At 41.2% G+C, this 20937-nt stretch overlaps 1 protein-coding gene across 2 annotated transcripts in view; it reads left to right on the top strand.

The window, feature by feature from the left end:
- Positions 1-862: 862 nt before the first annotated feature.
- NWD2 (NACHT and WD repeat domain containing 2) overlaps positions 863-20937 on the top strand; it is a 58471-nt gene continuing 38396 nt past the window's right edge. For both annotated transcript variants that reach the window (XM_075752336.1, XM_075752335.1), the window contains exon 1: positions 863-2018. In XM_075752336.1, the coding sequence (XP_075608451.1) occupies positions 1868-2018 (151 nt within the window). In that variant the 5' untranslated portion in view covers positions 863-1867. The remainder of the gene's footprint in view (positions 2019-20937) is intronic.

The raw sequence follows: 20937 nt of genomic DNA, 5'->3' as shown, positions 1-20937 counted from the left end.
GCTGCATTTTATACATCCTTTTTCCTCTTTGCAGAGGAGCGCACTCTCCCCTGCCCAGCTATGTTCACAGAACTTACAGGAATGTTATCTCTTTGAGAATTAATATCTTAAAATTTTCCCCTCTGTTTCATTTGGTTGAAATCAGCCCAAAACTATAGAACTGCAGAACTAATAAAGCAACAGCAAGCAAACAGCAATAAAATTACTCATATGCAAAGACACATGGGATGCAAATTAGCCTATTCCGTTAAGAAATCAGGATTAAAAAAAATAATTCTGCTCAGCAACACTTAAGGAACCCATCTGGCTGTCACCTTCGTTTCTGAAGCAGAGCTGAGCAGTTTGCTTTTGCCTACTTTAGTAGTGTTACCCCCCTGAAAGCCAGCTCAGCCTCCCCTATTGCTGACACTGCCTGCCACAGCAGGCAACTCCTCCGGCAGGGACCGCGGGGGGGCGGGGGGGGGGGGAGCAAGAACCGAAAGGACGGGGGGGGGGGGAAGGATGACCTCAGCTCTTAAATACTGTGTATAAATACACAGCAAGGTTGTTTTATATGCATTATACATAGTGTGTTATATATTTAATACGTATCAATACACAAACCGGCTTTGTATCAGATACAGCACATGCAATAGCCTATATAGATACCACCCGCGTTAAAGACTTTTCTCTCCAGCCTTTTAAGCCTTCGAAACACCTGCAAACCCCTCTGCCGAAGCATGCCTCTTCCTCCCAAGAAGGTATTCCCACGGCCAACAGACCATCCGGCTAATTAAGGGCCCGTGCCCACCCCTTCCCTGCCCCCCCGGCCCCTCCCCTCCGCTTTGCTGCCAGGTCCCTGCCTGCCCGCCCCTCCCCGGGCGCTTTCTAAACTCTGCGGCTCGCCGAAGGCCCACCGCCCGCTGGGGCTGGGGCCGCCACGCCGCCACCCTCCAGCAGGGACCGGCCCCGCCACCCCCGAGCACGGCGGAGCCGCGGCCCGACCCCGCCGCCCTCCTGAATATTTCATCGGCGCTGCCCGACGGGATGCCCCGCCACTGACTGCTGCAAAGGGACCGCATCCCGCCGGCTGCTGGTCTCGCTGCTTCCTTCCTCTTTCATTCTTCAAACCGGGGCTTTTCATTTATTCCGATAAATAAATAACTGATTAAAAAAAAAAAAAAAGAAAGAAAGAAAAGAGCAGCAAGAGCATCTCTTTTGTATCTGAGCAGGTGGGACTCCGGTGCAGGCGATTACAGAACAAAACACAAGAAGGGCTCTGAAGAGTTCAGAGCCCAAAGGATGAGCCGGCAGCAGTTCTCCTATAAAAATCCGGTCTCGGGGCTGTGACAAACTCGGAGGAGGGGAAGGCGCCGTCAGCCTTGCCGGAGACGTTCCTGCTTTGGACACCGCAAACCCTCGCGGGCGGAGGGGTAACCCGAGAGACTCGCCGGCCCGACCGCGCAGCGGCTCTCCCGGCGCCCGGCCTCCCGCCGCTCTCCGTTGCGGCCGGGGACCGCGGGCGGGGAGGGGGTGCAGGCTGCCGCTGCGGGGCCGTCGTCCCGCCGCCTGCGCCGCGCCCGGCCCCGCTCCACCGCAAACTTTCTTCCCGCGCCCTCCCTGCCGCTCGCCGCCGCTGGGGAGCAGCGCGCGGGGCGGCCGACGCCTCGCCTCGTCGCTGCCCCCCGCGCTCAGGAGCCGGGCGGCGGCTCCAGCCCCAGCCGCGCCGCCACCGAGGAGGCAGGCGGCGGCCCCGGGCAGCGGGAGGGTCCGCATGGCCGCTGCCGGCAAGCCGGTGGCGAGCGCCGCTGCCGCCGCGGCGGTCCGGGGGCTGCCCTGAGCCGGGGCCCGGCGCCCGCCTGCGAGGATCGCCCTGCAGCGCGGCGGGATGTGGCCGGCCGGGGCGGGCGGCAGGCTGCCCTGCCCGCGGGACGCGGCGCTGCGGCGGGCGGCTTTCTCCGGTAACCTCTCGGCGCTGCCGTCCCACCTGGTGCCGAGCGGCAGGAGCGTCCGCGTCTTCATCAGCGCCAACCCCGAAGGTAACCCGCGGCCCGCCGGGCCCCGCCGCCCGCCCCGCAGCTCCCCCTGCCGCCCGCAGCGCCCGCGCCGCTCCCCGGACCCGGCCGCCGCCGTGGCGCTTCCCGCTGCTCCCGGGCGGCGCCGGGCGCTCTCGCTCAGGGGGTCCGCGGCGTGGCCGAGAGCGGCTCCTCGTCCCTCCGCCCGCAGCCGGCCCCGAGGGCCTCCGGAGCAGCGCGCACCGGGGAGCGGGACCGCTCCGCGCCCGCCGGGCGCCGTGTGGGGCGGCGGAGCGGGCGGTGTGGGGCGCGGGGCGAGGCGAGGCGGCCGCGGGGTGGGGTGGCCGGGCGTGTGGCAGCGCTCTGGGCGGCTCGCTTTGCCGGGTGTGGGTGTACGAGCTCGGAGGGGGTTTGGAGGCGCCGATATACTCCGCTCCTGAAGTTTTATGCCTGTAAGTGACACGCCTGAGAGGCACCGGGGGCTCTGTTTGTTTTGCGGTGTCGGAGCAGCAGGGCGCACGGTGGGCTCGGGACATGGAAACGGGCTGCCTGCCAGCGAAGGGCAAGCTTTTCCGGGGGGGATGTTTTGTGGAGCTCTGCTGGGGAGGCTGGTTAATAGAGTTTCCGATTGATTTCATAGCACAGCGAAAGCAGGTCTCCGCCGGCTGAGGCTACAGCAAATGTGGTCCTTTGATCCCGGTCATACTCTGCTTCTAAGGAAGGGTGCACTGAAACCTGCAGTTTTAGCTTTAAAAAGTCGGGATCGCATACTCGGTATCTGAACTAATTAGGCATCCTGCTACCTAAAGTCTATTTTTAAAATTACCCTTTGGTACGAGGAATTTGCATGCATTCAGGAGGTGTCATTCCCACTCATAAGATTTAAGTTGCTGAAGCATTCCCACTTGAAGCACGGAAATAATAAATTAAGCGTTCACACCTATAACATTTCTTGTCTGTAAAAACGAGCCCACTGTATTCACAATTCTCTTTCACACCACCACCCACCACCTCCCCCCCAACACTTCTAATTCAACAATACTGTCACCTTTTATGCAAACATCAGAGAGCTGAAAATCATGCCTGAAATGACAAAATACTTTGAATTTTGAAGTGAAAATTATCTTGGCACCAATACTTGCATGAGGATGAGAAATAGTGCTCACAAGCTAAAAAGTGGGCACAGTGCTGCCTTGAAGAATTCCCACACCTCCAGGTCTTCTGAGTTGCTCTCGACACAAGGAAACTCTCAGCTTTCACATCCGACATCCCTGTTTGCTTAAAAAGATGCAATTTTTTAAGGAGGGCATGAAGATGCTTGCAGTTCATTGTTGCAATCTAAGAAAAGATACAGAAATAGCGATAATTAAAAAAATATTTATTTGGCTCTGAAAGAAAATTGGCGTGGATTTTTAGAATATATGTTATTCATTGGAAATGGATTTCTGCCAGCATCGCCTTAACCGGGGAGCTACTGATGCCTCCGTATTTGATGTGAATGGCATTTAGGATATCTTGGTATGTTAGCTAGATATTTGCTAAAATTAAAAAAAAACAAACACTAAGCTCATTCTGAAAGTTAGGGTTTGAAGCCATATATATCCATTTGCAGGATTTTACCCTTGCATTGTTATTTGACAATGCCAGCTTAAAAAAAAAAAAAAAAAAAAAATAATTGAGTTGGTTTAGGATTATTTACATTAGCTTCTTTGTCAGATCACATGGTCACAATGATTAACACTTCTCATGTCCAAAATTTTATCTGCAACATTGCTCCTGCTTTCAGAAATGATAGTGTTGGGCAGAAATTTCAGAGTGCTTACAGATTTGGATTATGAATATTTAGGGACTCTAAATGATGAGAAACAACCATGACTATTTATCAGTGCTATCACTGACACAGAAGTATTACTAACTGCATGTGACCTTATAAAAAGAATATATAAATAAACAAGAAAAACTAGCCTATAATGGGATTTAGGTATCATCTAGTAAAGTACTTGGAATTCAAAATGCTGTTTGCAAAATACCTACAAGAGTTCACAATGCGAGAGTTCTGGAAAAAAGGTTAAACTCTTTCAACTTGGTAAACTATTTAGCATATTTAAGCCTCAAACCACAACATATATTTGCATGGCTAAGGCCTTTCTTGTTAATTTTCAGCATATCGGTACAGTTTATACCCGTTCTTCTTGGTGCTGAGCATTACTGAAAGGGGCTGTGGGTCCCCAGACTCCCAGAAGCAGAAGCGATACCCCCTGGCTGTGCTCTGTACATCTCTGGTGCCAGAGAAGCTTAGGGATTAATCCTGCTAGCAGTCACAAGAAAATTTTATCTACAACTTAAAGTGTACAAACTTAAAAGTAGTTTTCTTGAATTATAGAAGTTTGATAAGTGTATATTGGAGAACTCCAGCGTATCAGATCTTGGTCTGTTCTTTACGAGCTTACTTTAGTATGACTGAAATATATTATGTTTTTATTATGCAACTAGAAAAACGATTATGTGTAAAATTTCTTAAACAGAAATCCCTAAAAAGAACAGTAAGTGGCGACAGTGAGCATGGGTAATAGGAACAAAATTGCTTTATTTTACGGTCTCTTGTTTTCTAGAGGAAATTTTGTAGGTAAGTGAAACTGTATTTTCCCCTAGTAGTTACAATATTGTCTTGGTCAAATTGTTGGTATCAATTAATCAATCTTCATATCACTGAAGATGATTGGATCTTTAAAAACATTAAAGTTGCTTTATTATTTGAATATAAATAAGTCTTCTCATTTCAGTAGATATAAGCAATCAGACATATTTTAAATATGTATTTGGCTAAGAGAGACTGAAGATTTTGCTTTAAATAATTTATTGTTTTTCTCAAGATATTTTTATTCCTTCAAAGTGATAAGGAAAGTAAGTTATATTCACCTGATTGTAATAAGTGCTTTTACTGTTTGATGTAGAAATCTGTGGACTGTAACAGCCATCAGTTAATGACAGTTTCTCTGCTACTCAATAGTGCCTGTATAGACTCATTCCATTAACATGCAGTTCATACTAAATACAACAGGTATAAACTTCTATACAGTCCAGTTACAGGGAGCTGTGACATCAGCCCTACATAGGTTCAGAACATTCCAATGATTCTCATCACTACTTCAAACAGAAAATTACTTGAGTGAGAAATTACATGGTGGTATAAGGCAATATTATAAGCCCTGGTTGAAACAGATGCTTTAACTGGAGTTAGAAATATGTCTTGAAAATGAAATCCTGTGAATTGGAATGTACAGTCAAAGCTCTGATAATTTTAAATTCTCTTGGCTCTTCTGAAAGTGGGGAAGTTTCCCTTTGCTAGTTTGACTTAAGGTCTAGTTTTTGCTTCGATTAGTTAAGACATCAGTAATCTTTTTACTCTAAGCTCTTTTAAGTTTTGGTTGTGAAGGTGCCTTTCACGTCTGTAATGTAGCAGAGGCAAATGAATGCACTGAAGAGGGAAATGTATAAAGCCAAATCCTACACATAGGTGGATCCATTGAAGACAGGAGGATAATACCTTTATTTAGCATCTGAGTGTGTCCTGACATAGGTGGTGTTAGCCAGTCTTCTCTCAAAGTGTAAACAGGGTTGCATTTAGCACTTCACATGGTGAGGATGCTCCCTTTTCCATCCATTATTTCAGCTGCACACTCTCCTCTGTGCAGCACCTCCGTTAAAACTATAAAACCAACTATGTATAAAAAACCTAATACTAGTTTTGGCATGATTAACAATCTTAAGTATGAAATCCTATGTATACATGTAGGAATGTAAAATGAAGATCTTATTCTAATAGAAGATACTACTGATATTGCCACCACTTTAATGCCTCTGTTGTACAAGCACGGTATAAAACTAACCTGTACCATTCGAACTTCCCCATCGGTTGCCTGAGTGAGATTTCCTTGTCTTACATTATTGAATGAGTTTCAGTTTGCTTGAGTTACTATACAATTTTCCAAGTTAGTTTATTTCCATTGCCATGCATCATCCAGAATGTTGTATTAATTTGAAAAACACTCAATTCTACTAACTACAAATGTTTGATGCCCATTTCACGTATTTTATCATGATACATAAAGCAACATTCTCACCTGCTTAGTTTTGCTGACTAGAAAAGGATTATTCCTATAAATAATGATTGCAGAAATGGGTCTTACCAATGTTTTTGTTTGGATCTATTGTTGCAGGCTGCTTTGCAGGAATTACATGTATTTTAATGCGTGTTGATGTACATGTGAAAGAAAAAAAAAGTTATGTGCATTTGTAGTTTAGTGCTACTGAACATGAGAGGTGGGTCACTCATAACCGATGAAGAATTATGTTTGCTTTAATTATGAAGTTATCACCATATGTGATAACAGAAAGGTATAACTTTGTGGTTTTAGCATGTTCCAGGTGTATTATATTATTTTTATCTGAAATGTTGTTTCCCTTAAGAAAAATATAATTGAGGAAATGTTAATGTGGAAAAATACTCAAAAGCCAGAATAATGCGTAGTTAACAACGGGCTGTTTTGGCCAGCCCCAAAATGCCATATAGTGTCCCTACTTGGATACATTGCATGAAGATCTTTTTATAAAGACAATTTTATATAATCTGGGTGGAATTTATTCCTTAGCTAAAGGAAAACACAGATGTTCAAGTGTATGAAATTGCAAGGGAGGTGTTGCGGAGATGTGGAGACAAATAACTCCAGGACTTACTTTATGCTAAGTGTTAGTTCTGGTTACCTAACTTTGTACTTATTTATGGTTTTACGTGACGCACATCACTGTAGTGTTTAAGAGCTATAAGCCAAGCTACACTTGGGGAAAAAAAAAAAAGTTCAATAGTTTTAAAGTTGAGTGTCTCAGAGTTTGGGAGAGCAACATGGTTCAAGAACTTGGGTTTGGCATGGGCCTTGATGTGAAATACGTCTTATTTCAGGAGGCCCAAAGGTCAGAGATACCTACAGTTCATTAGGTTGGCAAGAAGCTTGCCATGCCATTTTCGGTATTTCTGCCTCTATGTGAAGTTTTCTCTCTTCCCTCTTGGGCCACAGAACAATTTGCAGAAAGCAAGATCTGACCCTCTGTGAGGCTGTATGACCAGATCTCATGGTAGGCTTTAAATTTTTTTGCAAGGCAGGGCTGGTAGGTCTCAAGCAGAACCAGTACAAGATGATTTTTTGCTGAGCATATCCTCAAGGCTTTGTTCTTGTTAGAGGAAATGATTGTTTTGGGCTAGGATGGACACTGAATTGGATTGAAGTTTATTCTGCCAGACAGATAAATTTGACAAACTGTTGATAAACTGTATGAAAAAAGGAACTGTTGTTCATGTCCCCCTGTTCTTTTTGTGGGTTCTTTGCTTATGCAGCCTGGGGAATGAACTAAGGATTTGCTTTAAATGTACCAAATATGCAAGTGGAAACATTGAGAACTTTTGTTTAATTTTCAATTTATTCATGATGTACTCAAAAGGTAGGATGTACATTTGGGAATAAGACTAACATCAAGAGGTGTGGGTTTGGGTTTTCTTAGTAAAACAGCGAGCTATTTAGGTTGTTGGTTTTGTTCTTTCTCCTTGATATTTAGAAAGAAACAAAATTACCTGAAACCCAGTCACTTTGTGCTAAGCAGCATCTGGAATTATCAGCTCCAAAAGTTTGGATTAGGTATTTACCCTATTTACTTAAAAAACAGCACTTAAAATTTTTAACCACATGACCATTCCTTTTTCTAATTTAAAAAAATTATTAAAATTGTATTTTTCTACAACTTTTGTATATGTGTCTATAGTGTGTATACACACATGCACACATCTATGCAAATTATATAAAATAGTATGAACTGTATAAAATTGTATAAATGGATGTATAAAACTCAAGCCACACTATCATAGACAATTTTCAAATTTGCCGTTAGGACCCCGTGTGAGAATTGGGTATTTATGTTCAAAGGGCATCACTCAAAGTTGTAATTCTAGCATTACTGAAGAGCAGCATAGGTTTTGTTAAATGCTATTGTAAAAGTGAAAGCTTTACAGAGGGGTTTAGATTTTATCCACAAGTAAATTGTAATCATTCAGGGTTGTGCGCACTGGCAGCTTAGGTTCTATGACTGTTTTTCTTAGCATTGAGGAAATAATATTAAAACAGAGCAGAACCTACAATTTCTTTTCTTCCCTTCCAGCTTTGCAAATATTGCTTTATTTCTTCAGATGTATTTGCATGCTAGACTGGTTCAATATATTGTAGTTTATGTATATATGCATACATATATATGCATGCATCTTTTTATTAAACTAGAAATACAGAGAAGTCAAGATGCGTGTAGGACACTGGAGCATGCCTCATTCTTGTGCAAAATGGTCATCCTTTCAACGACAGACAAAGAGGAGCTTGCGGCCCCTGTACACTTCGCAGTTTCTATTGTGCAAATTCCATGTGATATTAGTTTCTCAGATAATATGTTAGATGATGGACAGCAGCAGTATTGAATCGAGTCGTTATTGTGAATCGTTCCCTCAGCAAGGTATGAGACCAGCTTGAAAGGAGAGGCAGCACTGTGCAGGCAGCCTTACGGTGCCTTCCTCCATCAACACGGGACTTTCTTTCCTGCCTGATCGAGGGCAGTGGGATGACCTCTCAGCTGAGCAACAGCCTGCTGTGCAGCAAAATAATGAGGATTTCCAAGCCTGCATTTCAAGGAGACCATGTGTATTCTGTTGTGGGATTTCTGTGACCACATAAGAACAGCGTGGTACAAAGGGTACATAACTTGGCATCCTACTCTAAGCTTATGCAGCGAAATAACTCCACTTAAGAAACTTATGTACATGACTATGTGGGCATATGCATGCATCCCCAGATGTGTAAACACACAAGAGAAAATCCTACATTAGACTTTAAGTTTTGTTTGGAGAATTTTTAAATTTTTATTACTGAAAGAAAACTTTAGATCAAGGAGTTACTGAACTTGTAATTCAAGATATGAGGGCAGTGCCTAAGCAGCAATTTTTTGCATCTGAAACAAATGAAATTTCTTTGCATTTTCATCTGCTGAAAGAGTATTTTGTGATAAGATATCATTTCAGACTGCAATAATAACACATTAGTAATAATTCGCTACCAGTAATTTAAGGTTTTAATGTATTGAAGGTGGTAGATATAAATATAATGTAGTCATAGATAGTCATGTGTATGGAATACAGAGGAATCTGGCAGTTTTTAATATAGGCAGTGCTGTTCAAGACAACTGCTTTATCCCCTTACTGGAATTTTAATTAAAGGAGGATAATAATAGATAGAATTAGAGAACTCAGTTTAATCATGGTTGTGCCAGTCCAACCCAAAAGTAACTCTACTGGCCTGATGCTACTCTTATTAATCAGAGAGAGGCTTTTATTTACTTCGAAAATCTTTAGTCAAAAGGGGAGTAGGCTAAATTGCTGGTAGCTGAAAGCAAGGAGGTTAGCAAGGAAAAGAGGAAGGAGCCCTGAGTCAGTCCAGAGTACCATGTGCCTGCTGCTGTTTTGGGCAAGGAGGAGATGTACCACATGCAGCTCTTGTAAGCCACCCCATCACCATCATAATTACATACCTGTGTCTATCTTTGACCTGATCTTAAACTCCCTCTATTAGAATTTGCTAATGCCCGCTGTTAGAGACAAGATGCTGTGCTGGACAGACCTTATGCCTGACCAACTGCAGTCTTCTTGTACAGAATCTGGATCTAGAGAAAAAAGTCTTCTTTACAGACTAGATTTATCAGGCTGTTCAAAATACACTTGGTCCCCAAAGCTGGAAAGACTGGCAAATAGCAGGACCACACTGGACTTAATCCAGTCATGCTGTTGCTAAGTATCAGTCAATGGGACTAATCAAATAGTGAAACAGATCAGATTTTGGATTGTCAGAGCCTAAAAAATATTCTTGTACAACCTGCTCCTAGCGTTTGCTTTGGGTGCTACAGCTGCAGTCTTCAGTATAGTAACATGCCTCTCTGGTGTGATTAAACACTTGAAAATGTTTATTAATAGAGTCCATTTCACCCTACTAGCAATTTGTGAGACCTTTGCAGTGTCACCTATGCGTTATAAATCTCCAGCTTTGTCCTCCAGCTCTCTGTTACCCTTTTTGCATCAAGTATTGAAACATGTAGTTACTATAGTGTGTGTATGATACATAGCAATGTTATTTGTAAAATTATTATTTAGAGTCTCTAATCAGTAACGTTTTACAAAACATTAAGAAGAAATGAGAATTAATGACTAAGAAAGAGCTCTATCTGGACAGCCTTAGTTTCAGAGAGCTCCCCAGCTGTAGTGTTTGCTATTAGCAGGCATTTCTGAAGCCTAGACCCTTTGATGTGTCTGTATTATTAAAGAGCATTTGCATTTCTTACAAGCTACAGCACTTCATAAAAGTATAAAATGGACATTCAGAAGCATATAGAAGTTCAAATTTAAAAACCATTGGCAAAATAAATGGCCTGTGCAAACCATCCAAAAACCCCCTTTTAGCATAGTGGTTTCAATATATATTATCTGTTAGTTAGTATTGTTTATTTGTGTTGTACAAGATTGATGCCTGACCAGGCAACGTTGGAAGAAATGGTTGGCACTTTAGAATATATGTAACAGAAGCCTTGATGCTGCTTGAGTTTACACTCAATGTTTATTCACAAGTGGTCTCACTGACTGGATTTTGTTAGATTAAGATTACTTTTAAACATCAAATACCCATGTGGGTTTAATACTTTTAGATGAGAGGGGTTATCCATATTTGTTATGCACATCAGCTATTATATGTAAGATAAATGAGAAGCAAATACACAAGGATTGGACATACTGAGTCCTCCTCTGACCCTGGCAGTTTCAGATGCATGACGCAAGAATAAACAGTAAGGGCAAAATGATAAAGATTATATCCTTGTGTTTAATAATCCATGAGGTCTTTTGCTTCCATGAATTTGTCTAGTTGCCTTACTAATTAGTCAATAGTCTTGGTACTTGTAACAACCTTTCAAAGTCTTGAGATAGATTATTGCGCAGTGAAATGCCTAATCCTGCTAACTTCAGCGGGGATTTTGTATGAACAAGACCATGCATATTCAGCCAAAGAAGAGATCTCAAAAAACAAAAGTGGAAATACCTGTGGAGTACAGTTACTTAAAAGAGTCATTCTATCCGAAACCATCTTTGCGATGATCCATTTTTGTCTATCTGTATATGGAAAGAGAGGTTAATTGTGAAGGCCTAGTTATCTGAATATCCTTATTTCCATGGGGTTATTAAAATGGAGCCATACTAAGAAGTAAGTAAGGGCATTACAGTGTTCAATGATCTCAGGAGCCTAAAGTATGGCGTCTAATCTAAAGGAGGCCAGTGTGTCATGTAGCATTCTAATCTAAGGGTTATTTTATTACTGAGAGTTTTCTGCACCTACCTATGCCAGCATGACACATCTAGAGGATCTTGCTGTACTTTCATAATCAAACATAAAAAAATAATGTGTGGCTGCTTTATAAGTGCTTTTCTTAAAATTAAATGCTTAATCTCTTTATTTTTTTATACCTACTCTTGTTTAATAAAGGCCCCACAAATTCTAGAAAAGGAGATCAGAGGAAAAATATTTTCTTACTTGATAATAATGCTGGTGGCTAGATGCATAGTCTGTACTATTCTGGCAAGACAAAGTTATTTGTTCTGAAGAAAATGCCTATCATCTTTCTCCTTCATTTTCCACCCTATAATATTTTTGATAGCTCAGATACTGAGACTAGTGAGCAGAAACTGTTGATCGTCTTTTTAGGAGTGGTTACTGGTAAATGTTAGGAAAATGATGACATCATATTATCGTTTGATAATGGTCTTGATTTACTTATATATTTATTAGATTACATTTAAATGTGATGCAGATTTATGCAATGCTGTTGAAGCAAGAAGCGTTCCTCTTTATGTGGTCCCTAATTTGGTAAATCAAGACACTAGCAAAGTTTGTATGATGATTTACTTTGAAATGCAAGTCATTTACAACACGGGATTATAAAGAATTAAGCAACTTGTGGTGAGCAAAATGAGTGCCATCATTGAGTTTAATTAAACCAGGTATATGTGGCCATAACAGAGGTCCGAGGAACCTTGGTTATTTGTTGTGCAAATCACAGACCAAGAGGCTGGAAGGGACCTCTTGAGGCCTTTGGATCTGTCCTCCTGCTTGAAGCAGGATCAAACATACCTGTGCCATTCCTGACAGAAGATTGTCTAGCTCTTCATGAGAGCTCCACTGATTCCAAACCAGTTAAGAAAATACACGGGAAAACAGACTGTGCAGTATACTGCTGCTCTATGTCTTCCATAGCATTACCGGTAGTGCTTACAGCAACATATACAGACACAAAATAAGCTAATTAGTCAATAAGAACTACCAAAGGTAGTTTCCTTGAAAACCTTGCTTAGAATGAGTTTCAGTAACTTTCACTAACGAATGTCATTATTCAGAAATTTCTCAAATCCAGTTTCTGCTTCTTCATCCTTTTACCAGATCAGGAAGCTGATCTATGCATCCATGCAAAAGATAGATAATATAAAGCAATAAACTCCCATAAAGATTATTTTCCCATGGATGTATGTCCTGCAGTGGCCTGCTTGTTTCAGGTGAAGCTTTCCTGCAAATGAGGCATTAATGAAGTGTCTAACAGCTCATGTAGCAGCTTTTCCTTGGGTGGTTTATTTATGAATGGGAGGAGGATTTCTCTAATTTACCTGGTGATTTATTCTCATGTAGGATATTCATTATATTTGAGATTAATATCATTCTGTCAGATGTTTAATGTCAGACAAAGAGTTAAAAATATTTTTCAAAAGAAACAGAAGACATGTAGAAGACCTGCAGATTATCTTATATTCCTCCTTTCTTTAGGAGCTAAAAATACAAATGATCTTACATGCCACCTGTTTTAATTATGAATTTTCTATTTTATACTTTCTATAATCAACCATGTATAATACTATATAATTCTATCGAGCAATTCCATTGCTGGTGTATTGTTCCAGTGTTCATACCACAGTCAGCTCCTCATAGTCATTATGTAAATTCAAAATCATTTCAAGTAAAAGAAATGAGATCCCCAGATGATCGGTTGTGTTTCACCATATGTAGGTGTGGAAGGTAAAAGAGGACTTGCACATGTTTTTATCTTTTCTGTGGCCAAGGGACAAATACCTTCACAGACACTGAGAAAGACTGATAGGGTCTGGCAGTGCTAGAAATGGAAATGAAGTCCACTGTTTCAGCCATAGTCTACACTGCTGTTGAGAGTATAGCATCATAGAAAATCTTTGTCCTCCTTTAGAGGTAACTGTATCTCATTGGGTATCATTATTGTGAAAATAAGACCAAAGAGTTGGGGAAGATGCCTAAAGTCATTTGAAAGTACTAATTTGGAAGACAGTCTGTAGTTCAGTCACTGATTAAATTGATAATGCCAGTTCTGGAAGTTCTTCAATTATTATTATTATTATTTCACATTTGTGAAAGGTATTAGTGGGAAATTGAACTTAGTTGTTTCAACAACATCTGCTTCTCAAATGGAGTGACTAGAACATGTATTGTCTTTTTTCCAATTACCAACTCCTCAAGATTGTTAAACTGCAAATTTACTATTACCTTAATATATATCATCAACTAAATGTGGTTAGCAAGCAGAAGAAATTAATAAAATCTGGAGCAAGAAAAAAAATACAGTAAAATCAAGTCATCACAAAAATATCTTACTTATAAAAACAGTTACATTAGAAAATTTATAAAAACTGGCCTTTTCAACTGGATTATATAATCTTCACTAAAAACAATGCTTAGATGAATCATTAGAATTGGAAAGGGTAAGGGAGAATGGAGGTGAGATAAATCACTCTTCCTTTACATGTCAGTCACTGGTTTCCTCTCAGGTGTTACATAATCCATAAAAACGAGCCTGTTCTGTGAATTACTTGGTCATGCTCAATGACTTTTAGCGCAGACCCCACCTGGAATTCTCAGTTTTAAAAACTGTTGTACCGCGCTGCCTGTAAGCGGGTGGTAGAAGTTGTCTGCCGGGATGTGAAATAGTCCTGTAAGAAACCAACTGAGATTCTCTTATTTAGGCAAGGCGTGGTTGAGTTTCTGGCATCCCTCCCTCACGTAATCTCATTGTTCTGGGCTTAATGCCCTCTTGCAGCTGCTCTCCTTTGCTGAGATTGTAATTTAATTTCTTCGTCTTTGATATCTGTTTCTACAGCAGCCAAGAACTATTCTGACTGTACAGTGATGTTATTTAATAGTCCTCTCCATCTAATATCAAGGGAAGAAAAGACTGTTGCAAAGATGACTCTTACTTTGTTGATGCAGATATACTGCGCTGATAGCAAGCACCACCTCTCACTTCTGTGGGTGTCTGTGCATACCCGCAAGTGTCAGGCTCAAGACTTTTTCATCTTCTGGTGTAAAAGTCTTCACATCTGTCCTGGTTTCGGCTGGGATAGAGTTAATTTTCTTCCTAATAGCTGGTGTAGTGCTGTGTTTGGGATTTAGGATGAGAATAATGTTGGTAACACACTGAAGTTGTTGCTACGCAGTGTTTACACTAAGGACTCTTCAGCTTCTCATACTGCCCTGCCAGCGAGGAGGCTGGGGGTGCACAAGAAGCTGGGAGGGGGCAAAGCCAGGACAGCTGACCCCAACTGGCCAAAGGGATATTCTATACCATATGACGTCGTGCTCAGTATATAAACTAGGAGAAAAGCTGGCCAGGGGGCTGCTGCTTGGGGACAGATGGGGCATTGGTTGGTTGGTGGTGAGGAATTGTCTTTTCATTTGCATTACTTGTCATTCTTGGGTTGTATTTCTCTCTTTTTTTATTTTCCTCTTTTATTATATTATATTCTTTTATATATGTACTATATTATACTATATAATATATTATACTTTATTTATATTATTGTTATTGGTGTTGTTATTATAGTTCAATTATTAAACTGTTCTTATCTCAACCCATGAGTTTTCTCACTTTTACGATTCTCTCCCCCATGCCACCCAGGGGAAGCAGGGAATGAGCAAGCAGCTGTGTGGTGCTCAGTTGTTGGTTGGGGTTAAACCATGACAACATCTTTCACTCGAAGCCCATACAGCAGGCTACCTTTATCAGTCATGATTTTCCAGCTGGCCCAACTGACTTCAGCAGTTTTGTAGTGACCCAAACCATGGCCATGTTCCACCAAACTTAAGAAAAAATACAACCTGGATTAGAACTTTGTGACTAAAGAACTTAAATAGAAAGGTCAGAGAAGAGAAGGGCAACTTTACCGGAGAGCCAACAGTGCTTGCAGAGCTCTTCCATAGCATTGCAGCGCTGCCAGATGTAAAGTCACATACGAGTGTTTATTGGAATTTCTTCAGAACAAGATGTATTTAATGGGCCTGTGCTGGCCTGTACTGTGAAATTCGTGTGTGCTTTTATGAGCCTTGATTTGGCTTGGTTTTTCATGGCTTGCCTCTGCTTTGTGCCTTCTCAAAGCCTATGACATACTACTTCATTTGCTTCCAATACTTGAATCTGCAGTTCAGTTTTAGGAGACAAAATGTCTGTGACATCCCGTTGCTTTATTGATTGCACTGCTTCATTACCTCAAGTGCTTTAGTAATGTACCCTGATTGTTTTCTCTTTGGTCTAGTGATGTCAGGAAAAAAAATGGTAATACTACTGCAGTATACACAACTTAATTGAAAAAAAAACATTTACCATTGTTGTACAGCTTTTTTTCCTGCTTTCTAAGAAATTCCATATTTTTTTGAAGTGCAAGTTGATGAATTAGTAGGATTTTTGCACATATCTTTGTTATCACACTGGTCCTTTTTATGTCTTCTGTTACGCATTTTTGCACAGCTCACTCAGAAGTCGTCTTTAGATTTCATCAGAAGTTTCTCTTTCACATTAATTTTGATTACAGTTGCAAATTCTTGTCCTTGCAGGCTTTGCTGTTTTCTAGTGCTTAGCTGTAATAAGCTTTGGTGTTCTGCAGAGATAATTTTCAGACTTAATTTTGGTGTCTCTAAATGTGCTGTGTCTTCAGTTTCTCCTGTCACATCATTTAATTGTATGACAATAATTGTTTGTAAATTGTCATGTTTTCAAGAGCTTTTCCTAGTTTGCTCTGTTAAATGAAGGAATTAGATTTTGTTGAATTCTTCCACTTGTGCAGTTTGCGGAATGCAAAGTTCTCCCCCTGTAGGGATTCTGCCTTCAACCCATGGTGCCGCTAAAGCTCTTGCTGCATTGGCATTTGCATTTGCAGTATTTGCCACAAATGATAGTTGAGGGACGCAAGGACACCTAGGCACCCAACCTGCAATCTAGGCACCATTTGCAGGATTGGGAAAGGATTCCAGGTCAACGTAACTCTTCTGTTTTCTTTAAGAATATCTACATGTAAGGGTGCTGTGTTCCCAAGGGGTAATGTGAGGTTAGTTATTAGGATGTATTATGAGACAGATAAAATTCTGCTTCAGAGTCCTCACTCATACCATACCCACTAGATTTAATGAGTATGTAGTGGGGTTTTATTTATTTATTTATGGATTGAAGGATTTCATCCAAACTCTGTGGAAGTCAGTAAGGCATCAAAAGGTACTGGATTTCAATACATGCCACAAATGTAGAACTTCATTTAAGATCTGTTGAGATATTAACAGATCTTTCCATTAACTTCACCGACTTTTGGATTAGATTCCAAATTTGTTTCATGTAAGCATATTGTACGCATAATAAACTCAGAACTCTCAGAAACTAACATTTGTTTTAAATTGGGAACACAATCATGTGTGAATAATCAAAAGGTTTTTGATATTTCGATACAGGGACTGCTTTTCCCTTCTGTCATGCCAGTTCCATACTGATATTTCCCCAAAATTCTGTATTTTAACATGGGTATTTTAACATGTCCTTGACCCCTTTGATTTTACTAGTTGCCTCATTTTTTAATGTATATAAATTGACAGCTGGGTGCTATTGTTAAGCCAATAGGTGGCACTAGATAATCATATTAACAGCCAAGATGCAGGGTATTTTAGAAGTAAGATGTCACTGTGAAATGGGGTCAGCTATTAAGCATTGTAATTAAAAAATAATAAATACATATTCTATATGTGGTGTTTTAAATTTGTCATCGTACTGAACTGGTGGTAGGGAAAATTTCAGAGAAATAAGTTTTAAAACTGCACCTCATTTTACATCGACTGTTGTTTAATTTTGGGCTAAAAAAGAAGAGCTAATTGCTGCAACTAGAAGTTTTAGGCTTATAATTATGCCCTACATTTTGAGTCCTGCCTCAGACAGTTAGGTCTTTTGTTTTGAAAATGTGTTTGTTTAAATGTTCTGGTGTAGACCACAAATTTGTAGTCACATCCTGTCACTTCTTCACAATTGAGAGACATATTTCAGGATTACTTACTATTTTAATGTTATTTTATGTTATTTCTTCTGATTTTCATGCCAAGCAGCCATTCCTTTGGGCTCAAATGCTCAGCCTGCTTTTGTATTTATTGTTTTTAAGAACTGAAAAGGTTGAGGAGAGGGAGATGCCACTGATGTTGTTGTGCAATATCCTGATGGGTAGAGCACTAACATCTGAGCTGCAGGACTCCTTCCTAAGTCCAGCAGAGTTGCGTACACTTTCTGCACATCCCACCATCAGGCTGGGTACATCACAGTAACGTTACAGTATTTTGCTAGTCAGAATTTATTTGGAGGGTTACAGTCAGTTGTGAGGTTTAGCTTAATTAATGAACGGCCTTCAGTCTGTCCAGTTTCTCATTTGCCGCCTTAGACAGCCAGTGGAGACCTGAAGGTTGGCAGTGGTGTTTGGGGAGGGCACTGGAAGAAGTGACCCAGACCAGTCTGTTCCTATTCCCTAAAAAGAGTCTTGGGGAGCTTTGGATGCTCATTCTAATGCTGTCTACTCACAGAAACCCAAAGGGAAGGAAATGACAGCAGAGTCTATGGAGTTAATTTTCTAGGAAGGCAAGGGTACTAGGTAGCTCAAGTAATTTTTCCCTCTCTTACCAGCTACATGGTAGCTGCTTGCAAAGTGCTCTGAGATTCTCAGATGAAAAGCACTATAGAAATGCAAATGACTTATTATTATGGTATTATTTTCAGAGACAAGGTTTCCATAATATTTAGGGACATTTGTTACCTACTGGTATTCAAAGCTTTTAGTATAAGGGGTAATATACAATGCTATTGTGCATTATTAGTAAAAAAAGGCAGTTTAAAAGGAATAATTCAGTTGAATAGCCTGTGTGACAAGAACATACTTGCATTAAGAGTTTTGGCAGCCACTTCCTTACTTGGTGTTGCTGCAAAGTAATTTTTAACCTTATTTACATCATATCCTTAGATAATTCAAGTACAGAATTTCTCAGCGCAGTCACTAGACAATGGTTATAAAATACGCACATTTTTTAATATTGCAAGGCATTAAAATGAATTCCTATGGCAAGAATCGGTCCTACACATCCAGCAAATCTAAGTATTTGGAATACGTAGAGGAAACAAATAGCTAGGTATCTTAATCGATACGCATTCAGGACTAGATTAGAAGATGTTCTCTGCTCATCCAGGGCCTCAGACCTCCGTAGTTGCACAGAAGATTCCAACATGATGTGATAATAAACATATCTGCGTGCATTTGTGCAGGAGACTAAGCTAGCAGAGAAGTAGGCTATGAAAGAGGTGAGTTTGAGACCCCCAGCAAACTCCTGTCCTGACCCACTGCAAAGCACAGGAACACCAAACACAGGGGGGTGATGCAGAAATTGTTTCTTCTGTGGATACAAGGAGCTGCTCTTTCCTGGGTGACAGGCTGGAGATGAAACCTGCAGGCAGCTCTGTGACCCCATATGACGTTCATTTCCGTGATGACTTGAACAGCTGCAAGGGCAGCTTTTTTCTTCTTTTTCTGCCTTGCTTCTTCCAGGTTCAGCTGCCTGCCTCAACCTGTTATGTCAGTCAACAGTTTTGCTGCCGGCTCCCACAAGCTGGGTAACACCGTGTTCCTCTGTCAGTCAAACTGTGGCAGCACAAACACCCTCCCTGCTTAGGACTTTCCTCTGCTTGAGGGCCTTAGCTTGCGTCATACTTGGGTAAGGTTGTTCACGGGCTACGTTTCTGTGAACAGACTGTCAGCTTGAATGCGTTGCTCCTTTGAGGGTGGTCCAGTGGGGCTCACTGTCCCCACAGTGGCACCCCCTGTGCAACACACAATAGTAGGATGCAGCTGAGCAACCTCTTATTCAGCTGCATCAAGCCTCAGCTGAATAAGATCACTGTGTGACTGCAGGCCATGCACATGAAACAGCTGCTCCCATCACTGTGGCTGAACTCAGACCAGTATCACTGCCACCAAGAAGAGAAACTGGGGGGGGGGGGTCTGTGGTCTTAGGACAGAATAAGCAGTGCCTGAAAACAGACAAGTTCCATCAGGCTTCCACGTTAACTCTTTCTGTTCACTTGCATGTGTGTTTTGAAATTTTCTTCCGCGAGGCTATTTTCCATGACTGACTTTATCCCAGAGATTCATGTTTGGCACCTGTTTGTAAATACACATCATCTGTTTACTAACACAAGAATGGAAAATGTACTTTCCCTATTAAAAATAAAATAAGCAACTTTAATAGCAGAACAGCTTGTGTTTGAAGGTCAGACTTTGGCATGGAAATAGTTCATGCTGAGAAGCAGCACCTTGGAGTACTCTTATGAAAACTGAGAGTGATTTGACCGAGCTACAAGCCTTCAGAAATCACACTTCACACAAACAGTCATGTTTAAACAGCGATTGCCTGTTATTTGGCAGAAAGGCCATAAATGCATACATGGCTAATTCAGTTCAGTCCTCAGCATTACGCTGGGGATGCACGGAGAGAGGCAGGGCTGTGATGGTTTTCTCAGGTGGTTCAAAGTGTAGGGGTGGGCAGGACGGTGGGGTTATGGACTGGCTTAGGAGGCAACCGTCTGCAAGAGTTAGCACTTGTAGGGAAGATGTGCATTCAGCAAGTCACCATCTCGCTGAAGACAGGGTTGGGTTTTGGTTTAATTTAAATATTGGAGATGAATTTAGGGTTGAGGCTTTTTTAAGTCTTGTCTTAACGTTTTTTGCAGATGTAGTTTAATTCCCACAGTTTATTGTGGACTATCATTTGGATTTCAGAGTATGAGAATTAACATTAGGAGGTGTATAAAGCTCATCTCACAGCTACTGTCTGGTTTTGGCTGCTAGAAGAATGTCATTTAGTTAATCTGCTCATCTGCAGCAGCAGCCTGGAAGGTGGAATTTGCCTGTGTGACATTTTTGTTGTTAGGAACTGCCAGCTTCACAGATATGCTGTCACTGTAAATCAGGTTAGAGTTTATTTAATTAAACCAGCTTATCTGCTATCCATACTAATTGCTGTAGTTCATCTTAACTGTATGCAATTCTGTTTCCTTAAAGTTTCACAACTTATTACAAATACAGGAATTCTTAAAATTCATTATTATAAGCACCAGACTCAAATTCCAATTGGATAAGCACATTCCATTACACTTGGAGGTAGGAATAAACGTACAGGATGGATATGCCGAGTGTCTTATTCAGAGCACAGTTCTAGTTGAAGGAATGTTTTATGTCTTTCTATTTCATTTACGAGGTATTAGAAATGTCGCACTACTCTTGCAGTGTGTTGTTTCATTTTCTGAACAAGACACTTACAAGTTACGCTGCAGGGAACAGCACCATGTTCTAGAACTGGTGGGGTGAGTCCTATGGGCACAAATGGAAAGCAGCAGAATATGGTCTTATCTGTTGTACACCTCAGACAATGTGTTTCCCATTTATCATTTAATCATGTTT

This window comes from Balearica regulorum, chromosome 4 (assembly GCF_011004875.1).
Source record: "Balearica regulorum gibbericeps isolate bBalReg1 chromosome 4, bBalReg1.pri, whole genome shotgun sequence".
NCBI classification, from domain to species: domain Eukaryota; kingdom Metazoa; phylum Chordata; class Aves; order Gruiformes; family Gruidae; genus Balearica; species Balearica regulorum.
Note: the sequence above shows the minus strand (reverse complement) of the source record. Positions and strands in the feature narration are given on the sequence as shown.